This window comes from Scyliorhinus torazame, chromosome 12 (genome assembly GCF_047496885.1).
Source record: "Scyliorhinus torazame isolate Kashiwa2021f chromosome 12, sScyTor2.1, whole genome shotgun sequence".
In the NCBI taxonomy this organism is placed as follows: Eukaryota; Metazoa; Chordata; class Chondrichthyes; order Carcharhiniformes; family Scyliorhinidae; genus Scyliorhinus; species Scyliorhinus torazame.
The window spans coordinates 40,251,585-40,269,899 of NC_092718.1; the positions used below are offsets into that span (position 1 = coordinate 40,251,585).

At 44.7% G+C, this 18,315-nt stretch overlaps 1 protein-coding gene across 12 annotated transcripts in view; it reads right to left on the bottom strand.

Moving 5' to 3' along the window:
- Nucleotides 1-674: 674 nt before the first annotated feature.
- tcf12 (transcription factor 12) overlaps nucleotides 675-18,315 on the bottom strand; it is a 365,767-nt gene continuing 348,126 nt past the window's right edge. For 10 of the 12 annotated variants that reach the window (XM_072470734.1, XM_072470727.1, XM_072470729.1 and 7 more), the window contains 5 exons: nucleotides 13,485-13,599; nucleotides 13,189-13,351; nucleotides 12,832-13,061; nucleotides 6,856-7,006; nucleotides 675-2,960 (listed from right to left, as the gene is read on the bottom strand). In XM_072470734.1, coding sequence (XP_072326835.1) covers nucleotides 6,864-7,006; nucleotides 12,832-13,061; nucleotides 13,189-13,351; nucleotides 13,485-13,599 — 651 coding nt within the window. In that variant the 3' untranslated portion in view covers nucleotides 675-2,960; nucleotides 6,856-6,863. The remainder of the gene's footprint in view (nucleotides 2,961-6,855; nucleotides 7,007-12,831; nucleotides 13,062-13,188; nucleotides 13,352-13,484; nucleotides 13,600-18,315) is intronic. The other 2 variants (XM_072470723.1, XM_072470725.1) reach the window with 1 other exon arrangement.

An 18,315-nucleotide genomic window follows, 5' to 3' on the forward strand; every position in this document is an offset into this window, starting at 1 on the left:
TCAGTTTCTGATCAATGGTAAGCCCCAGGATGTTGATTGTGGGGGATTCAGCGATGATAATGCCATTGAATGTCAAGGGGCAGTCTTTAGATCCTCTATTGTAGGGGATGGTCATTTTCTGGCACTTGTGTGGTGCAAATGTAACTTGTCACTTGTCAGCCCAAGCCTGGATATTGTCTAGGTCTTGCTGCATTTGGACATGGACTGTTTAATTAACTGAGGAGTCATGAAATTGTGCAGTCATCCGCAAACTTTCCCACTTCATTTTTAAAATAAATTAAGAGTACCCAATTATTTTTTCCAATTAAGGGGCAATTTAGCGTGGCTAATCCACCTATCCTGCACATCTTTTGGTTGTGGGGGTGAAACCCATGCAGACACGGGGAGAACGTGCAAACTCCACACGGACAGTGACCCAGGGCCGGGATCCGAAAAATTCCCACTTCTGACCTTATGATGGAAGGGAAGTCATTGATGAAGCAGCAGATGGTTGGGCCTAGGACACTACCCTGAGTAACTCTTGCAGTGATGCCCAAGAGTTGAGATGATTGCCCTCCAACCACCACAACCATCTTCCTTTGTGCCAGGTATGACTCTAACCAGTGGAGAGTTTGTGACAGAATAAATTTGCCTCCACAGATTAAATAACAGATAAAATGTTAAACACTCATTGGTCTTGTTAAAAAAGATGGCACATTTATTGCTACATAAATGTTATATATACATATTATGTTTTCTGTTATCACTGACAGAAATCCTTTACTTCTTGCTGTTGCGAGGAAAGAATCATCACAATACCTTAAATTTTACACGGGTACAAATCTGCATCAACCAACAATGGAAATAGGAGAACAAGATGTGAAGCAATTTATCTCAGACATTTAGCTTGTACGATACCCCATAGGTACTACACAGTTTAGCTAAAACCTACAATGTTCTTAGAAAGCTATTTTACTTTCTGATATTAATGGACAGGTTCTGGTAAATAACCTACACTTCTGCTACCTAATATAGTAAAATAAAGTAAGAAACTTTCTTTACTGAAAACTTTTGATTTCAAAATCTAGAAAGAGTAATATTTAGAATTCAAGAGATTTTCTTACACGATTATTGTATAAAAGACTAGCTATAGTGAAAAATAAGCCAAATGTTTTCTTTTTTTTAAACTTTTTGAAGCAAAGCTTCTGGGCATAATGCAGTCTATCATAGTCAAAGGGAAGGAAAGCTCAGAAGAAATGGCCAGTGGCACGTGATCACTTCAGCACGTTTTAAGCTCAAACAACGAACTGAAGAACAAGGCCACAAAGACAGTAAATTAGGTGTTGACTGTTGTTGAATTAGTCGCCACAAACCAATTAAAAGAACAAAATCATACCCAATTGTCAAAAAAAACCTCACTTTCGGACAACCCTTCCAAAACAAGAGTTCAGCATTGCTATCAGCTAGTCATGGCAAAGGACACACATTTTGTTCTTCGGTTGCCTTAATGCTGAGAACAAGGGAATGCACAGTTTGTTAATTCTGTTGAATCAATTGTCAACAATTGTAGACAACACTCAGATAACAGTAAGCGACCTTGTCAAATATTTTCTCTCCTATATTCCTCTGAAATGGAAGACAGTTTGCATGGAAGCTAAGGAACGCAAATCCAAATAAATGGAAACCAGCTGGGGTAGAAACAAAAAAAATTGTATGCGATTTAAAACGACGCGTATGAGTTAATTCCACAATGGTGTCAAAGCTCAGGGCAGTTTCATTACTGGCTGCATCAGTCTCTGGGTCCCTCTCCACTGATGAGCCACGCAGATAAGGAGATATCAAAAAGAAAGTATGGTCTCAGATAGCTGGTGACTGTTGCTCCTTTTTCCCTCCAGAATTTTAATTAAGCTGACTGCACTACTTTGTTCATCATCAACACTACTGGCCCTGATGAACGAAGGATTTTATCAGCTCTGAATGCTTTTTTTAAGAGCCTGAAACCTTTGTTTTGCATCTGTGCTTAATTACAGCAAACATTTTCACATATGCTAAATGTAGTATTAACTGCTTGAAAAACAAAGCAATTCTAAAATTAGAAATTTTCTAACTTACACTTCACGTTACAAGTTTTACTATGAAGCCTAGAAGCTTAAAAGTTTGTATAATTACAAATAAAACAAATAAGAATGGAGATTTACTTGAAAGTTTGAAGAAAACTAACCTTATTTCAAGCTAAATGATGCTATGGTCAGACCTGCCCTTTCTGAATAAAAACACATTTTGCTATTATAGCAAATTGCTCATCACAAAGGCATTGAACATTATATAGGAAAAAAAATTGTGACCACGAATGTTCACACAAACAGAGAACAAAAAAATAAACACTCTAACGAGGAATATTCTGATACATGGAAAATGCTATTTGTGTGGCCAAAGGAATGAAGAGGACAACAAAGACTCTTCCCTCCCTTTTTTAAGACACTAATAGGTTCTGGGAATGCTGGGGGTTAGAGGTCATTACTGCTTTGTTCTCTGCAAGTGAACAGCTTTATCAGATACTAGCATCAGCCCAGCTGAGAATGAAACAACTGAGATTTTAACATTCCCTTTCAAAGTAGACCTTATAGTTCAGTAGCAATAAATATTTTTTTTTGTCTTAAATGCGTTTCATCAACCAACAAGTTTAGGCACAAGGCAACTTCCACAGTGGAATAATTGCAACAGTCTCTGATTGTGTGGAAGCAACACTGCTTGCAACAGACTGATATGCACGATTATGGGCCAAAATTCAGATTCGGGACAAATAGGTTTTCAGTGGGCTGAATGTGATGTCATATTGATCAAGAGATTGCTTCTGGGTTTCTGCTTCAAGTGCGTTACATTTTCCAACTGTGGCTTCATGAAAGAAAGTTAGTTGGCTGTTTCCTTGTATGGAAAGATGACTCATTTGTTATTTTACAAAATTGATCCAGACTTCTGACCTGCAAGAGAGAGAGAAATATTTAATGCAAAAGCAAAATACAGCGGATGCTGAAAACCTGAAATAAAAGCAGAAAATGCTGGAAATAGGCAGGTTGGGCAGAGATGCTGCGTAAATATTCTGCTAACTCAATTTTCTTTCATTTCTCAAGAATACCTTTGTATTCTTAACAGTCAAACATAACATACAGAATTCCCCCTAGCCTTTTCCAACTGATGACAAAAATTTGTCGCGCTACCACAAACAATTTACAACATTACAAAAGCAGTGATGAACCTACACGAGATGAACTGCAGCAGTTCAAAAAAGCAGTTACTCGAGGGCAATTAGGGACAGATAGAAAATACCAGCCTCGTCAGCATCACTCCCATCCCAAGAATGAATAAAAAAGCAGCAATATTTCAAATAGCTAGTACTTCAATGCCTGCATATAATTTGTGGTTTTCTGAGGAAATGAAAGGTGCTATATAAATAAAAACTTGAGGGCGAGGAAACAAGTCTACAATCAACTAAAGGACGATGTGTAACAAAGAACCCGTGACCTAAAGAACAGATGGTAGGTGGAAGGAGCGCAGGAGACTCAGCAACTCGCTGAGATGTTCTTCAGCGCAATTAAAACCATCTATGGTCCGAATATCCAAGGACCCACCCTATTGAGAGCCAAAAACGGAGACGCGCTCAATGACAGAGAGGTAGTCAATGCCCGATGGAGTGGGCATTTCGAGGACCTCCTCAACCAAGAAAAGACATCCTTTGACACAAGTGCCCTCGACACTATCCTGCAACATGCTACCCACCATCATCTCAGAGCAATCCCAGCTCACCATGAGATTGAAAACGCCAACCACAGCTGAAAAACAACAAGGCCTCTGACGTGGATGGAATTCCCGCAGGAATATCAAAAAGTGGTGGCGAGGCACTCTTGACAAGAATACACAACCTCATCACCTTTGTCTGAAAGGAAGAGAGCATGCCGGATGATCTCAGAGACATCTTTCTTGTTTCTTGTGACGATCTTCAAGAAAGGAGACAGGTCCAACTGCGGAAATTACGGAGGGATTTTCCCTACTCTCCACCACCTCCTAGTGGCTAAAGAGCTCCTCCATGAGTCTGAATGAGACTTCCACCCATCAACAGGCTCAATTGAAATGATCTTCAGCATGTGGCAAATTCAGGCAAAGTGCAGAGAGGAGCAACCACCTCTGTACATGACCCTTTTCGATCTCGCAAAGGCCATCGACTGTTAACCGTGAGGGATCGTGGAACATCCTCCTCAATTTCGGCTGCCTGCAGAAATTCGTCACTGTTCTCCACCTGCTCCACAATGACATGCAAGCCGTGATCCTCACAGACCCAATACTTGTGCAAACTGGGGTCAAACAGGGCTGTGTTATCGCACCAACGTTCTTCTGCATTGTCATTGCAGCAACACTCCACCCCATCACCCTGAAGTTCCCCGCTGGAGTGGAGTTAACCTACCAGACAAGCAGATCTCTGTTCAACCTCCAATGCCTCCAGACCAAGACCACTGCAATTTCTGTCATCAAGCTGCAGTATGCATACGACGCCTGTGTGCACACACACTCAGAGGCTGAGCTACAAACTATCGTCAATGCATTTACCGAGGCATATGAGAGAATGGGCCTGAACACCCAGAAAACAAACGCTCTCGACCAGTCTGCTCCTGCCACATAAAACTGCTCCCCGACTATCACGATCAATGGTGAGCCCCTGGACAATGCGGATCATTTCCCACACTTCGTGAGCCTCCTCGCAATGCGAGCAGAAATTGACACTGAAATGCAGCATTGACTCCAAAGATCCACTGCAGTCTTCAGCCGCCTGAAGAACAAGCGTTCGAAGATCAAGGCTTCAAATCCAGCACGAAGCTCCTGTATGCATTGGAAACATGGACAATATGCAGCAGCCACCTCAAATCCCTGGAGAGATATCATTAATGTCGCCTCCGCAAAATCCTGCAAATCCACTGGCAGGATAGCCGTACAAAGGTGAATATCCTCTCCGAAGTCAATACCCCCAGTATTGAGGTACTGGTCACGCTCAACCAGCTGCGATCGGTCGGCCACATTGTCCGCATGCTTGACACAAGACTCCCGAAACAAGTGCTCTACTCCGAGCTCCGCAATGGCAAGCGATCACGAGGAGGGCAGAGGAAACTCTACAAGAACACTCTGAAAGCTCCCCTAAATAAATGCAACATTCTCACCGACACACGGGAATCGCATGCCTTTGAACACACAAACTGGAGAAGCATCCGCGAAGGTGGCAATCACCTCGAGCGTCGCAGGGTGGAGCACGCAGAAGCCAAGTGTAAACTGCAGAAAGAGAGCACAGAATTCAGAGTGCCCCACCCACCTGCCTCATCAAACACCACCTGCCAAAACCTGTAGCAGAATCTGCGGACCCAGGATTGGACGACTCAGCCAACGCAGAACCGATCTCCAAGTGGAAGCAACTCAACCTTGATGGAGGCACAGTAGTTAGCATTGCTGCCTCACAGCGCCAAGGACCTGGATTCAATTCCAGCCATGGGTGACTGTCTGTGTGAAGTTTGTACATTCTCCCAGTGTTTGCATGGGTTCCAAAGATGTACAGTCTAGGTGGATTGGTCATGATAAATTGCCCTTAGTGTCAAAAAGGTTAGGTGGGATTACTGGGATAGGGTGAGGGCATGTGTATAGATAAGGTGCTCTTTCAGAGGGTCAATGCAGACTCGATGGGTTGAATGGCTTCTTTCTACACTGTAAGGATTCTGCCCAAGAAGGAGAAAATAATTTGAGATGTTCTGAAGAAATGAAAGGTGCTATACAAATGTTTTTAAGGGTAATGAGATGTTCACATTTTTCAAAACTAGCAATGTGTGAAGAGATATGAAGTCAAGGGGAGAGAGCAGAAAATATGTACAAGATTTCTGACGAGGTATTTGTGGGATCTGTGGTTTGAATTGCACACACATGAAATTCACCAACATCCATGATTGTCATGACAGACATATATAAAGTTCAAACATAAGACTACAACATTACATTTGTATTTGGATTTATTGTCACGTGTACCAAGGTACAGGCACATCTCCCCATTTCACAATTTCTATAGAATATAAATCACATCACAATGTGACTCCATAAATGAGCGATCAGCACAAACGGGGGACAGACGCAACGGCACTCATGGGGGTCTCCCAGGGGATCGGAGGCCCCCAGTTCCATGTTCTTTGGGCAGGGTGGTGCCTTGGCAGTGCTGGTGCCACTTGGGCACTCTGCAGTGTCTGCCTAGCACACTGACAGTGCCACCTGAGTGGAAGTCTGGCACTGCCAAGGTTCCCAGGTGATACTGTCAGCTGGCATGGATAATGCCAGGGTGACACTGCCAAGGTTCCAAGGTGGCATTTTCTGCACACGTGCAATCGGGCCGGGTTGCCCAGCGTGGGTATTTTGGTGGGGGAAATCCTCCTATAGTGCGTTCGGGCTGGGAGGGTCAGGGATCCTTTTGGGGACCTCGGAGATCAGGACGCCATTTAAAAATGGCGTCCTGATCTCTCGCTATACTGGGGAGGTCCGGCGAGTGGAGCAAAACTACACTGGGGAGCGCCTCGATCTCGCGAATTCTGTTCAAGCCCCTTAGTCAACATGAGTCGCGTTGAATAGCCATGTGTTTCTCCGCACTGCGAGTGCCGGGAAAAATGTTGCTAAATGTGTTCGCTAGGGGACTTTGTTCCCTCTTGGGAGAATCGCGCCGTAAGTAATCTTTCATACAATTCCAAATGTCAGTAGTGTTTAATCCAACTGCAACAAGTTTTCAGAATGTCAATGGATAGAAAATTGCAGAACTTAGAAAATGTGACACTAAGATTAATAATAAATTTAAAAGAGTACCTGACAGTTTACATATGACCCATAGGGTTGGTAGTGTCGCTGAGTCCAGAGTGAACTGCAGGGTGTGCTGGTTGTGCTTCGGCCGATGCGGCAGAAGCCTTTTCTGCTTCTCTCCTTTTAAGGCAGGCTGCTTTTGGATTCAAGTTCCTCTCTACACATTTTAAAGAACATATATATTTAGACTAAATAAAAGTAGTATATGTATAATAATTCATAGTTGGTTGCAACATAATGACATAGGGATGTATATAGGTTACTAACATCATCTGAAAACGAAATGCATTATTTCCATGAAAACACAAATTTTATTTAGAATAGATTCACTGGTTAAGATTAGTGTTGAGTTTCAAACTAGTCCAATGAGGGATATTTTGTTGGCCATATTGCTCAGATACTTTGGTTCACAGTAAAGTACCATTTCCAAGTAGCAGCACAAAAGCACTTTGAAAGATACCCTCAATTCATGTAGTATCCCTCCTAATACTCAACAGGCTGTAGGAATGGATAGGCCACAATGGAAGTCTGCTGTATCACTTTGAAAGATAATGCTCCTGAGTTGAACAGACAAGATAACTATTTTTAAAAAAATCAACTGCAACGATCAACTAACTTTTTAAGTGTGAGACCTACTGTTGCAACTAGTGGAAGTTGACTATAGTTCTAGTCTTGAGCTGATCAGGGAGCAGAGGATGTACTGCAGGAACAACAAAACTTCTGATGATCCAGCAGAGTCAGCAGTGTCTCAGTGGTAGCTCTCTCACTCGAGTCAGAAGGTTATGGGTTTAAGTCCTACTCCAAGACTGAAGCACAAAGATCTAGGCAGACAATTCAGTGCAGTACTCAGGAGGTGCTGCACCATCAGTGGTACTATCTTTCTGGTGAGACAATTAAACAAGGCCCCGCCTGCACCCTCAAACGGACAGAAAAGATCCCAAAGCACTGTCTCGAAGGAACAGCAGAGTTATTCTGGCCAATATTTATTCCTCAATCATCACAAAAACAAAATCATATTATCTAGCCATTCTCAGATTACATTTGTGGGATTTGGCTTTGCGCAGAGTGGCTGCCGTGGTATCTTATGTTACAACAGTAACTGCACATCAAAAATACTCATTTTTCTACAAAGCACTTTGAGACATCCTTAGATATTGAAAGATGCGATATAAAGTAAGCCCTTAAGTCCTCAATATGAGGAATCAGCATGATGCCCCAGCTGAACTATAAGAACTAAACAAAAGCTTTGTTTTTTTATTTCACGGCATTTTATAATGAATACATTAAAACATTGTCCCAATATCAACAGTAATCTTTTTGCAAAGTAGGGTCCAGGCGGGAAAATGATCCATATTAGCATTCCTCAAGTTTTGAATCTTGTACCAAACTGGACACCACATTTGCAGGTTATAGGAAAACATTGGGTAGCAACTTGAAAGTTGTCACCATTAACTTGCTCAAAAGTCCAGTCTCATCAAATGATCAGCAAGGAGCATTAATAACAGTTCAAATGGTTCGTGTTGATGACCCAGAGATATTATTTCCTTTGGGAGCTGTTCGTAAGTGTGCGCCTTTTAACTCACTAGAATCTTTGGTTAGATTTCGAACCCGGGTCCTCAGCGCCAGACGCCACCGTACCACTCTCAACAACTAAAATTATGTACATTGCTGTTTACTTATAGACCAGTTGATCATGGCAGTGAATTCATTGATATTTTAAAATTCATTTACGGGATGTGGGCGTTGCTGGTTCGGCCAGCATTTGTTGCCCACCCCTAGTTGCCCTTCTGAAGGTGGTGGTGAGTTGCCTTCTTGAACTGCTGCAGTCCTTGAGGTGTAGGTATATACTCTGTGCTGTTAGGGAGGGAGTTCCAGGATTTTGCCCCAGCGACAGTGAATGAATGGCAATATATTTCCAAGTCGTGATGGTGAGTGACTTGGAGGGGAACCTCCAGGTGATGGGGTTCCCAAGTATCTGCTGCTCTCATCCTTCTGGATGGTAGTGGTCGTGGGTTTGGAAGATGCTGCCTAAGGAATCTTGGTGAGTTACTGCAGTGCATCTGGTAGATATTACTATTGGGCTGGTTTAGCTCAGTGGGCTAGGCAGCTGGTTTGTAATGCAGAACAAGGCCAGCAGCACATGTTCAATTCCCGTACCGGCTTACCCGTACAGGCGCTGGAGTGTGGCGACTAGGGGCTTTTCACAGCAACTTCATACTTGTGACAATACAAGATTATTTAAAAAATAAAAATAAAAAAAAATATATATATATATATATATATATATATATATATATATAATGTTGGACGCAATCTAACGGAAAAGTTTCGAATTAACATTTGTGGAGGGTTCTCCAAGTGGGCTGTGGGTCCCTCACACCCATGAGTATTGCCATGCCCCACATACATGGGCATTTACAACCCCCCCCCCCAGGGTTGGCATCCCGCCATGGGGTCGCTGAGGGCCCCCCACTAACCTTCCGGAAGCCCCTCCATACCTGTCCTGCACGCTACCACCCCCGTATCCTCCTTTCATGGGCTTGCCCTCTGTAGGCCCTGACTCAGTGCCACCCTGGCAATGCTCCTGCCTATTTTGCTGCGCCAGAGTGGCAATGCCAAGGTGCCAGCCTGACAGTGCCAAGTGCCAACATTCAAGGAGGAGGGCCAGGGGGCCATCCTGTCCTGATCACCCAGGAGGCTCTGATGATCCGGGAGACCCCCCCCCCCAGGTTCCGTTCCACCTGGTCCACTTTTGTGCGGACCAGTACTGAACGGTGTCCGGCTGGGGTCTGCCTGGGAAGGTCAGTAGATGCCGGGTGCCCATAGATATCGGGTGAGCACTTGGTCCTGCCCATTGTGGACAGGATCGCGATTGTGATGCCCTGCGAGGTTTTGGTAGATCTTGAAAAGCGTACTGGCTGTCGGGAAGCCTGGGGGAAGTCTCTCCCTGCATCAACTGGCTGCATTGTGCTCCTATTCGCGTCAAATGTGGCTGGCAAGATTGCATCCATTGTGTTTCAGAAGTCAGCGTAGACCCAAAACTGGATCATTAAAATCAATCACATTTTGGGCAAAGTATTCATGCCAATATGGTTCTGTTTACACATGTGTGATCTATGACTGCATCGTGACAAAACCCTTTTCCATCTACCGTCCGTTGGTATCAAAAAGTAGATAAAGTTTTCCCCTATGCGATAAAAACTGTTAAGGAAACCACCAAATGACGGAAAAATATACAAATAAATGTTTTCCATGTTTTGTTCCCAACTGGGGTGTTGTTCAATGAGGAAATGAATTGGAGAATCAGCTGTGGACCACAGCATGCCTGATTTTCTAATCCACCTCACTTTCCAGTCACTTATGATTGGAAGCCACAAATTAGGCACTCTGACTTTCACATCAAACTCACCTATCTGTGCTTCTCAGCAAGCTTCCATATATTTTTGTACAGATTAGAAGGACTGAACTAAGTTGCACAGTTAGGTCTGAACATAGCCAGCCACAACTAAAGCCAGATGTGGACCCACCCTCCCCTAAACAATGGGGGATTGCAAACACGCCTAATGCCCCGTTACAAATATGCCACGTTACAAATATTAAATTCAGCAGAATCCACTTTTCCTCTTCCCCAATGTTTTACCCTGCTATTTCCCTCTTGTTTAGGTCATGATTGCATCTGCATCAACAGCTGCCTGGGCATCTCAGCCGTTTACGTCGCCTGGATCTGATAGAGAGCATCATCACTGCATTCACATGTGAATGTGGTCCTTCAGCCAAGCATCAATTCTGTCCTCATGCACAATCTTTCAAGTAAAATTGACCTGAATGTTGGAGAAGAAGCCCTGGTTGATTTTGCCTCTTCCTGCTAATGCAAACTGATTTTCAAATAACCACCCTTGTTATTTTCTGGTTTCACAAACTACCGTGAGCATGTGGTTGCTGTCACCACCCCAACTTTGTTTTTGCACTGCTATAAGTTGGTCTATAATGCTAAACTTACCTAGATTTGCTAAAATGCAAGACTTCCATTTATATAGCACCTTTCATGACCTTAGGTAAAGGGTTTTACAGCCATTGTACGTTTTGAAGTGGGGTTGCTGTTGTAATACAGGAATTTTGGTAGCCAATTTGAATACATCAAGCTTGCAAAACAACAATGTGAAAGTGGCCAGATAATCTGTTTTACTGGTATTGTTTGAGGGATAAATAAGAACTAGGATACTGGGGATAATCACTGTTCCAGCTTTTCTTCAAGATAGTACCAGGGGATCTTTTATGTCCACCTGAGGCAGATGGGACCAGGTTTAATGTTTTATCTGAAAAACAGTGCAACACACCCTCAGTTTTCTCTTGGGTGTGTCAACCTGGATTGTGCGGTCACGTCATTTGAGTGGGCCTTGAACCCACAACCGCCTGACCCAGAGACAAGAGTGCTACTGGCTGATCCTTGGCTGACACAGTTATGTAAACTGTGTTAGTGAAGAATTGTGAAATTAAATGGAAAATCACTATTCAACAATATCCACCAAGTCTATATGAGGAATGGATGCCAGTGGGAATGTTCTGCAGGTGTACATGCCAGCTACAGGTCAAGAGCAGCTCTATTTGTAAGGTCCAGAGTTTTCAGAAATAAGGCTCTTCGGGTCACCGCGAACCTCGAGCTCCAAGTTAGCTCAAAACATTGAATGGTTCTTGGCTAATATAGCACTGAGTGACGTGGTGTTATCTGGCATCGCAAATAGATATTGAATCCAGGAAAATGTATCGTGATACTTGCATTTTTCAGATATTAAATGCGAAATTTAAAGAATAGTATTTAATGTAAGTATTAGGGGTTAGTTCATTCATTGCAGCAGATTTTACAGTATTGGCAATTACTAGGACAAGGGCAAAGGAGGTGGAACTGGAGTAGTTGGGAGAAGGTCCATTAAGTTTAAATGAGGCAATTGTGCAGTGATAGGTTCTCGTCTCCTACTTTCTGACCACTGCTACTTCCTTCTTTTGGAACATATGGGATATGACTCGGCGGGCATTATTTTCCCTCTGTTTCTTCCTTTTTTTAAAAATAAATTTAGGCTACCCAGTTCATTCTTTCCAATTAAGGGCAATTTAGTGTGGCCAATCCACCTGCGCATCTTTGGGTTATGGGGCGAAACCCACACAAACACGGGGAGAATGTGTAAACTCCACACGGACAGTGACCCAGAGCCGGGATCGAAGCTGGGACCTCGGCACCGTGAGACGGCAGTGCTAACCAATGCGCCACCTTGCTGCCCTCTGGTCCCTTTCTTTTTTATTTTCTCTTTTTAAAATAAATTTAGAGTACCCAATCAATTTTTTCCAATTAAGGGGCAATTTAGCGTGTTCAATCCACCTAGCATGCATATCTTGGTGTTGTGGGGACGAAACCCACAGAAACACGGGGAGAATGTGCAAACTCCACACGGGCAGTGACCCAGAGCTGAGATCGAACCTGGGACCTCGGTGCCGTGAGACTGCAGTGCTAACCACTGTGCCACCGTGCTGCCCCCTCTGGTCCCTTTCTTAAAGGTATTCTTTTTATGTAAGACTTGTTCACTGAAGAAATTGCTGAAGAACTCAATCCAGTGCAGCTCCTTCATCACTCACCTGATGAAGGAGCTGTGCTCCGAAAGCTAGTGATTCTAAACAAATCTGTTGGACTTTAACCTGGTGTTGTAAGACAGTGCCCACACCAGTCCATCGCCAGCATCTCCACATCATGGTTAATGTAAGGAATTCAGGAGTAGGAACCTGGACACTGGAATTAACTGTGGTGCTCTTACTGCTGCAGCACACTGGGGTCTGAACATGGGATTTCCCTAAACTGTTGCTCACTGCCTGAGGCAACTGGACTGCCAGTGAAAGCTGGCAATACAACTTTAAAGACAAATACATGTTGATAATGCTGGAAAAACATCTACTAGAATACTAAATCATAAAGCCAACCTCGAGCCTACTGACCTCGGACTTGTTGTTCCAAGTTAAGGATGACGGTAACTGCCTGATGAAGAATAAGTAGTTTGGTTTGGGGTTTTTCACTGTTCAAGTGAAGTTGACACATTCGTCCAAGCTCTTTAAATGCTTCATTGATGTCTCTAACACGAAGACGCTCTCTGGCATTATTTGCCATTCTCCTTTCGCGCTCTCTTTCTGCTTTTTGTTCAGGATTTAGGTCCTCATCTTCATGACTACTGTGCAGGAATATTAATATACAGTGCTAAATTGCAGTTAAGACAAATTATACGAGATGTTGTACAGTAGCCAGCACCAATGTCTATTACCAACAAAGGATAATTAAACATTTGAATGCAGTCTTACCATGACCTTCCTCGGGACTGCATCGTGATGTCTTTTTTAGATCCTTCATCATCTGATCTCTTGTCTTCAGATGAGAAAGAGTCATTTGTGTTCTCGTCTTTGTCTTCTGTTTTGACTTCTGCTGGACCCAAAGCAGAAGACTGACTCTGTAAACTCGATAGTCCTGTCCAAAAATATAAGCACCCCGAGGTCAAATGCCATTTCTAATTTCAAGCGATATAATTTACTTGGGGAGATTTAGAGTTTATATTCAGTAAAATAATGTCATTTTGAATTAGGTTGCTATAAAGAGATACCTCTGTAATTATCCTGTGCCTGGTGATTTAATTCTGCACTTGAAGGGGGTACTGCACTGGGGAGGATCGAATGGCTGTTATGGCGACTGACAGATTCACCCCGATGAGAACCAACCTACAAAAGATGACAATTTATTCTACTATTGCCTATGATTAAACTAACATCCAGTTAAAATTTAAATATAAAAATGTAAAAAGATCATTACTGTTGCTTCGTGTGGAAATTTATAAAACTGAATTTGTGCTTAATAAGTACACCCATTTTTGTATTATCATCTGTGGAATACATTGAAGTAGGCTCCATTATATAGTGCAATACTGGGAAATACACAATAGTGGCAGTTTTCAGAGTGATAATGAAATAAAAGCACAAGTGCAACATATCTACATTAAAGTACAACTAATAATCTGATTAAGGATGATCTAAAGTGCATACAAGTGTTTTCTATTACTTCATTTTCGACTTCCCCCAAGTCAAACCCCAATTTTCACAGTATTCTCCTCAGTCTGGCAACAGGCCGCAAACATTTCCAACTATATACAGCACAATTTGCAAACTTGAGCAGTGCATAAGGGCTGCAATCAATGCAACAGAAATGAAACACAATCCAGACAATAAATGTAGTTAAGGAATAGGATTTTGAATTGGGGCTCAAAATTAGGAGTATAACAATCAAATTGTAGCTATCGAGAAGCGCAAAAATTTATTACCCAAAACCAAAGAGTGATAAATAACTACATAGGGAATTCAGAGATTATCACAGTAGCACAAGTGGATAGCACTGTGGCTTCACGGCGTCAGGGTCCCAGGTTCGATTCCCCGCTGTGTCACTGTCTGTGCAGAGTCTGCACGTTCTCCCCGTGTCTGTGTGGGTTTCCTCCAGGTGCTCCGATTTCCTCCCACAGTCCAAAGACGTGGAGGTTAGGTGGATTGGCCATGCTAAATTGCCCTTAGTGACCAAAAAGGTGAGGAAGGGTTATTGGGTTACGGGGATAGGGTGGAAGTGAGGGCTTAAGCGGGTCGGTGCAGACTCGATGGGCCGAATGGCCTCCTTGTGCACTGTATGTTCTATGTTATGTTTATAACAGCTCCATTCAAACTGATTTGCTGACAATATTATGTGTTTAAGCAAAATACCAATGCTACTTTAATGCAGCACAACAGTTGCAGTGCCGATCCATTTTAATTAATTATTACATATTTAAAGTCCTTCCACGGAGCATCATAAAACGGAAACTCTTTTTAAATCTGCAACAGTTGCAAGAAAAAACTCAAAGAAAAACAAAATCATAAAAGATAGCAGTACACTACATACAGGAATAGTAAACTTAATGTACACACTTATAATTAAATTACATATTTATTTCGGTCTTTCATTTAGCAAAACACCCCAAGGCACTTAGCAGGACCATTATCAACCAAGATTTGACACCGTGCAACTTTTGGGGATATCAGATGACCAAAGGCTTCATCAAAAAGGTAGGTTTTAAGGAGTATCTTGGAAGAGGAAAGGTAAATAGAGAGGTGGGTAAGGAGGAAAACCCAGAGCTTAGGGCAAATTAATGCAGAGCCACCGGTGGTGGATCGATTAAAATTGGGGGTTCTCAAGAAGCAAAAAAATTAAATGGGCACAGATATCTCAGAGGGCTGTGGGAAATTGCAGAAAGAGAGGAACAAGGTCACGGAAGGATTTGAAAACAAGGCTGAAAATGCTTAAAATCAGGATGCTGCGGACTTCCGGTGGCGTTTGCGAGCGGGTCGGCTGCATTGAGACGAGCTCCCGCCGGTGGCCACTATTTGCGGCGTTTTGTTGGGTTCCCCCGATTCTTCGCTCTCTTCCCCCCCCCCCCCCGATTATTGGTGGCCTTTGGGGCCGTCCCGGGTAGCAAGCGGGGCCAGTTTGGAACCCGGCGAGAACCCCGCTCGGGTGTTGGCTGGCTGGTGCTGAGGCGTCGGGCCCAGCGTGCGCAGAGGTCAGAGCAGCGGGGGCAGAGCTAAACGGAGGCCGAGGCGGCAGGCCCAAAGCCAGGGCGCGATGTAGGTGAGATGTCCCACATCGGATGGCTCCCGCCTAGAATGTGGTGAGAAGATTGAAGTCCGGTCCCAGGGAAATTCTGGGGAATACAAAAAAGAAGAGAAAGAAGTTTTAAAGAAATTTGGTGAAAGTTTTTTCCACCTTTTTTTGAAGGAAGGGAAATTAAAAAAAAAAAAATTTCTATTAAAAGAAAATACGAAAAAAAAAGTTTGAAGAAGGAAAGAAGGCTGGGGGGGAAAAAAAAAAGGAAAAATAATAAGCTGTTAAAGGATGCGAAGAGCAGCGTCGAAGAAGGGAGGAAAGCGGGCTTGCCGTTGAATGAGAGGACGAGCAAAAGTGCTGACAAGATTGCGGATGCCGGACCACATGGTGGGGCCGCACTACTTACGGTGGAGAAGATGACCGAGGTGATGGTGGTGGAGCTGGAAAAGCAGTTTGCGAGGCACATGGAGGCTTTGAGGAAGGAGACGGCGGTCGCATTGAAGTCATTGGTGGAGGAGGCAATCGCGCCGGTGAGGGTAGCTGTGGCAAAGACATGGGCCGAGGTGAGAGAGCAGGGCGAGAAGATGAAGGAAGTCGAGGAGGCCGTGTCGCAGCACAGCGACCAGTTCACCTCGATGGGGGACGAGCTGCGGAGGGTGGCGAAGGTCAACAGAGGACTCAGAGCAAAGCTCAAGGACTTGGAGAACCGCTCGAGGCGGCACAATCTGAGAATTGTGGGCTTGCCCGAAGGGACAGAGGGTCCAAGGCCAACAGATTACTTCGCTAAGAAGTTGGCGGAGCTGATGGGGGTGGGTGAGAACCCCTCCCGGTACGAACTGGACCGAGCTCATCGGTCATCAAGGCCGAAGCCCAAAGTGAATGAGCCGCCAAGAGCAGTAATCATCTGCTTCCATAAGTACTGCATGAAGGAGGTGGTGTTAAGCTGGGCGAAGCAGAAGCGCGAGGTGCAGTGGGATGGTGCTGGAGTCCGGATCTACAAGGACCTGACGGTGGAGTTGGCAAAAAGAAGTGCGGCGTTCGGGCGAGTGAAGGCGGCACTGTACAAAAAGGGGGTGCGATTTGGTATGGTATACCCTGCGAAGCTGAGGATGACGTATGATGCCAAAGACTTTTATTTTGAGACAGCGGAGGCAGCTGAGGCATTCGTGAGGGCAGAAGGCTTGGGACAGACGTGAGGAGCGGAGCTGGAAGAGAGACTGTGGACTGTGATTGGGAGCTGGAAAATGTATAAATGCTACAACTTTCTTTTTACCTACGTGTATTGGAATTTACTTCTCTTCACAATGTTACAGAGTTCAAGTTATTGGTTGGGTTGATTGGCATTGTGTTCCGACGGTTATATCTTATTTTAGTGAATTGTATGGGTTGGATTGTTGTTTTTGTTTTTTCTCTCTCTGGGAATGGGTAGGAGGGGACGGTATATCTTGGCGGGGGGAGCCACCCGCGCTAGCTAACTAAAGTCGGCTAGTGAACGGAGGTGAGGTGAGAGGAGGGCTGCGGACATTGGAGCCTGGTTAGCAGGTTTCGATGGGCCTACGAGGTGAGCGGGGGGGGGGGGGGGGGATTGATGCTGGGAGATGTTTTTTTGAGAGGAAATGTAGGGGGGGGGGGGAGAAGGGGTTTGATGCTAATAATGGACAGGGGTGGGTCAGGCTCATGGGGCACGGCCCGGTGGTATGATGATGGTGGATAAGAAGGGTGCGGGTGGGGGGGGTGAGAGGCCCCCAGTTAGGATAGTCACGTGGAACTTGAGGGGGTTAGGAGGTCCGGTCAAGGGTGCTTGCGCATCTTAAAAGTTTGAAAGCTGATGTAGCAATGCTGCAGGAGACTCACTGGAGGGTGAAGGACCAGGTGAGACTTAAAAAGGGCTGGGTTAGTCAGGTGTTTCACTCTGGATTTGACGGGAGGGCTCGAGGGGTAGCGGTAATGGTCAGCAAAAGAGTACGGTTCCAGGTGGAGAAGGTGGTGGCAGATCAGGGGGGTAGATATGTGATTATGGCAGGGGCGCTGGAGGGGAGGTTAGTGGCGCTGTTAAGTGTATACGGTCCCAATTGGGACAATGTGGGATTCGCAAAGAAGGTGTCACAAACTGATAGTGGGGGGGACAGAAACTCGGTGCAAGAGCCAAGGTTGGACAGGTCACGGCCGCGCTCGCTGGTCCCATCCCGGCCGGGGGGGGCGGGGTGTACTCGTTTTTCTCAGCAACTCGACAATTGCAGTGTCAGATCATGCTCTGCACCGGGTGGATTTGGTACTGGAGAAGGGGGTAGTGCAGAGACTGGGGTGGAAACTGGATGTGGGACTTTGGGGGACCAAGTGTTCTGTGACAAAATTGAAAAGGTAATTAAGGAATATGTAGGTTTCAACTGTACGGGTGAGGTGTCGAAGGCAGTTGTCTGGGAGGCTCTAAAGGCGGTGGTGAGGGGTGAGGTGATTTTGTTTAAGGCCAGGGTGCACAAAGAGGAGAGGTTGGAGCGGCAGAGGGTAATAGATGAGATGTTGGAGGTAGATAGGAGTTATGCAGAAGATGGGGACCCAGCGAAGCTGGAAAAGAGGAAGGAACTACAGGCGAGCTTTGACTGGCTATCTACCAGGAAGGCGGTGCACCAACTGAGGCGAGCAAGGGCTGCAGTTTATGAACATGGAGATAAGACGGGGCCTTATCTCCAGGTTAGCAGGTCAGCTCCGGAGGGAAGCAGCGGCAAGGGAAATTGTTCAGGTGAGGGATAGGGCTGGGAAGTTGGTGGTGGCTCCGGATCTGATTAACAAGGTTTTTGAGGAATTTTATGAGT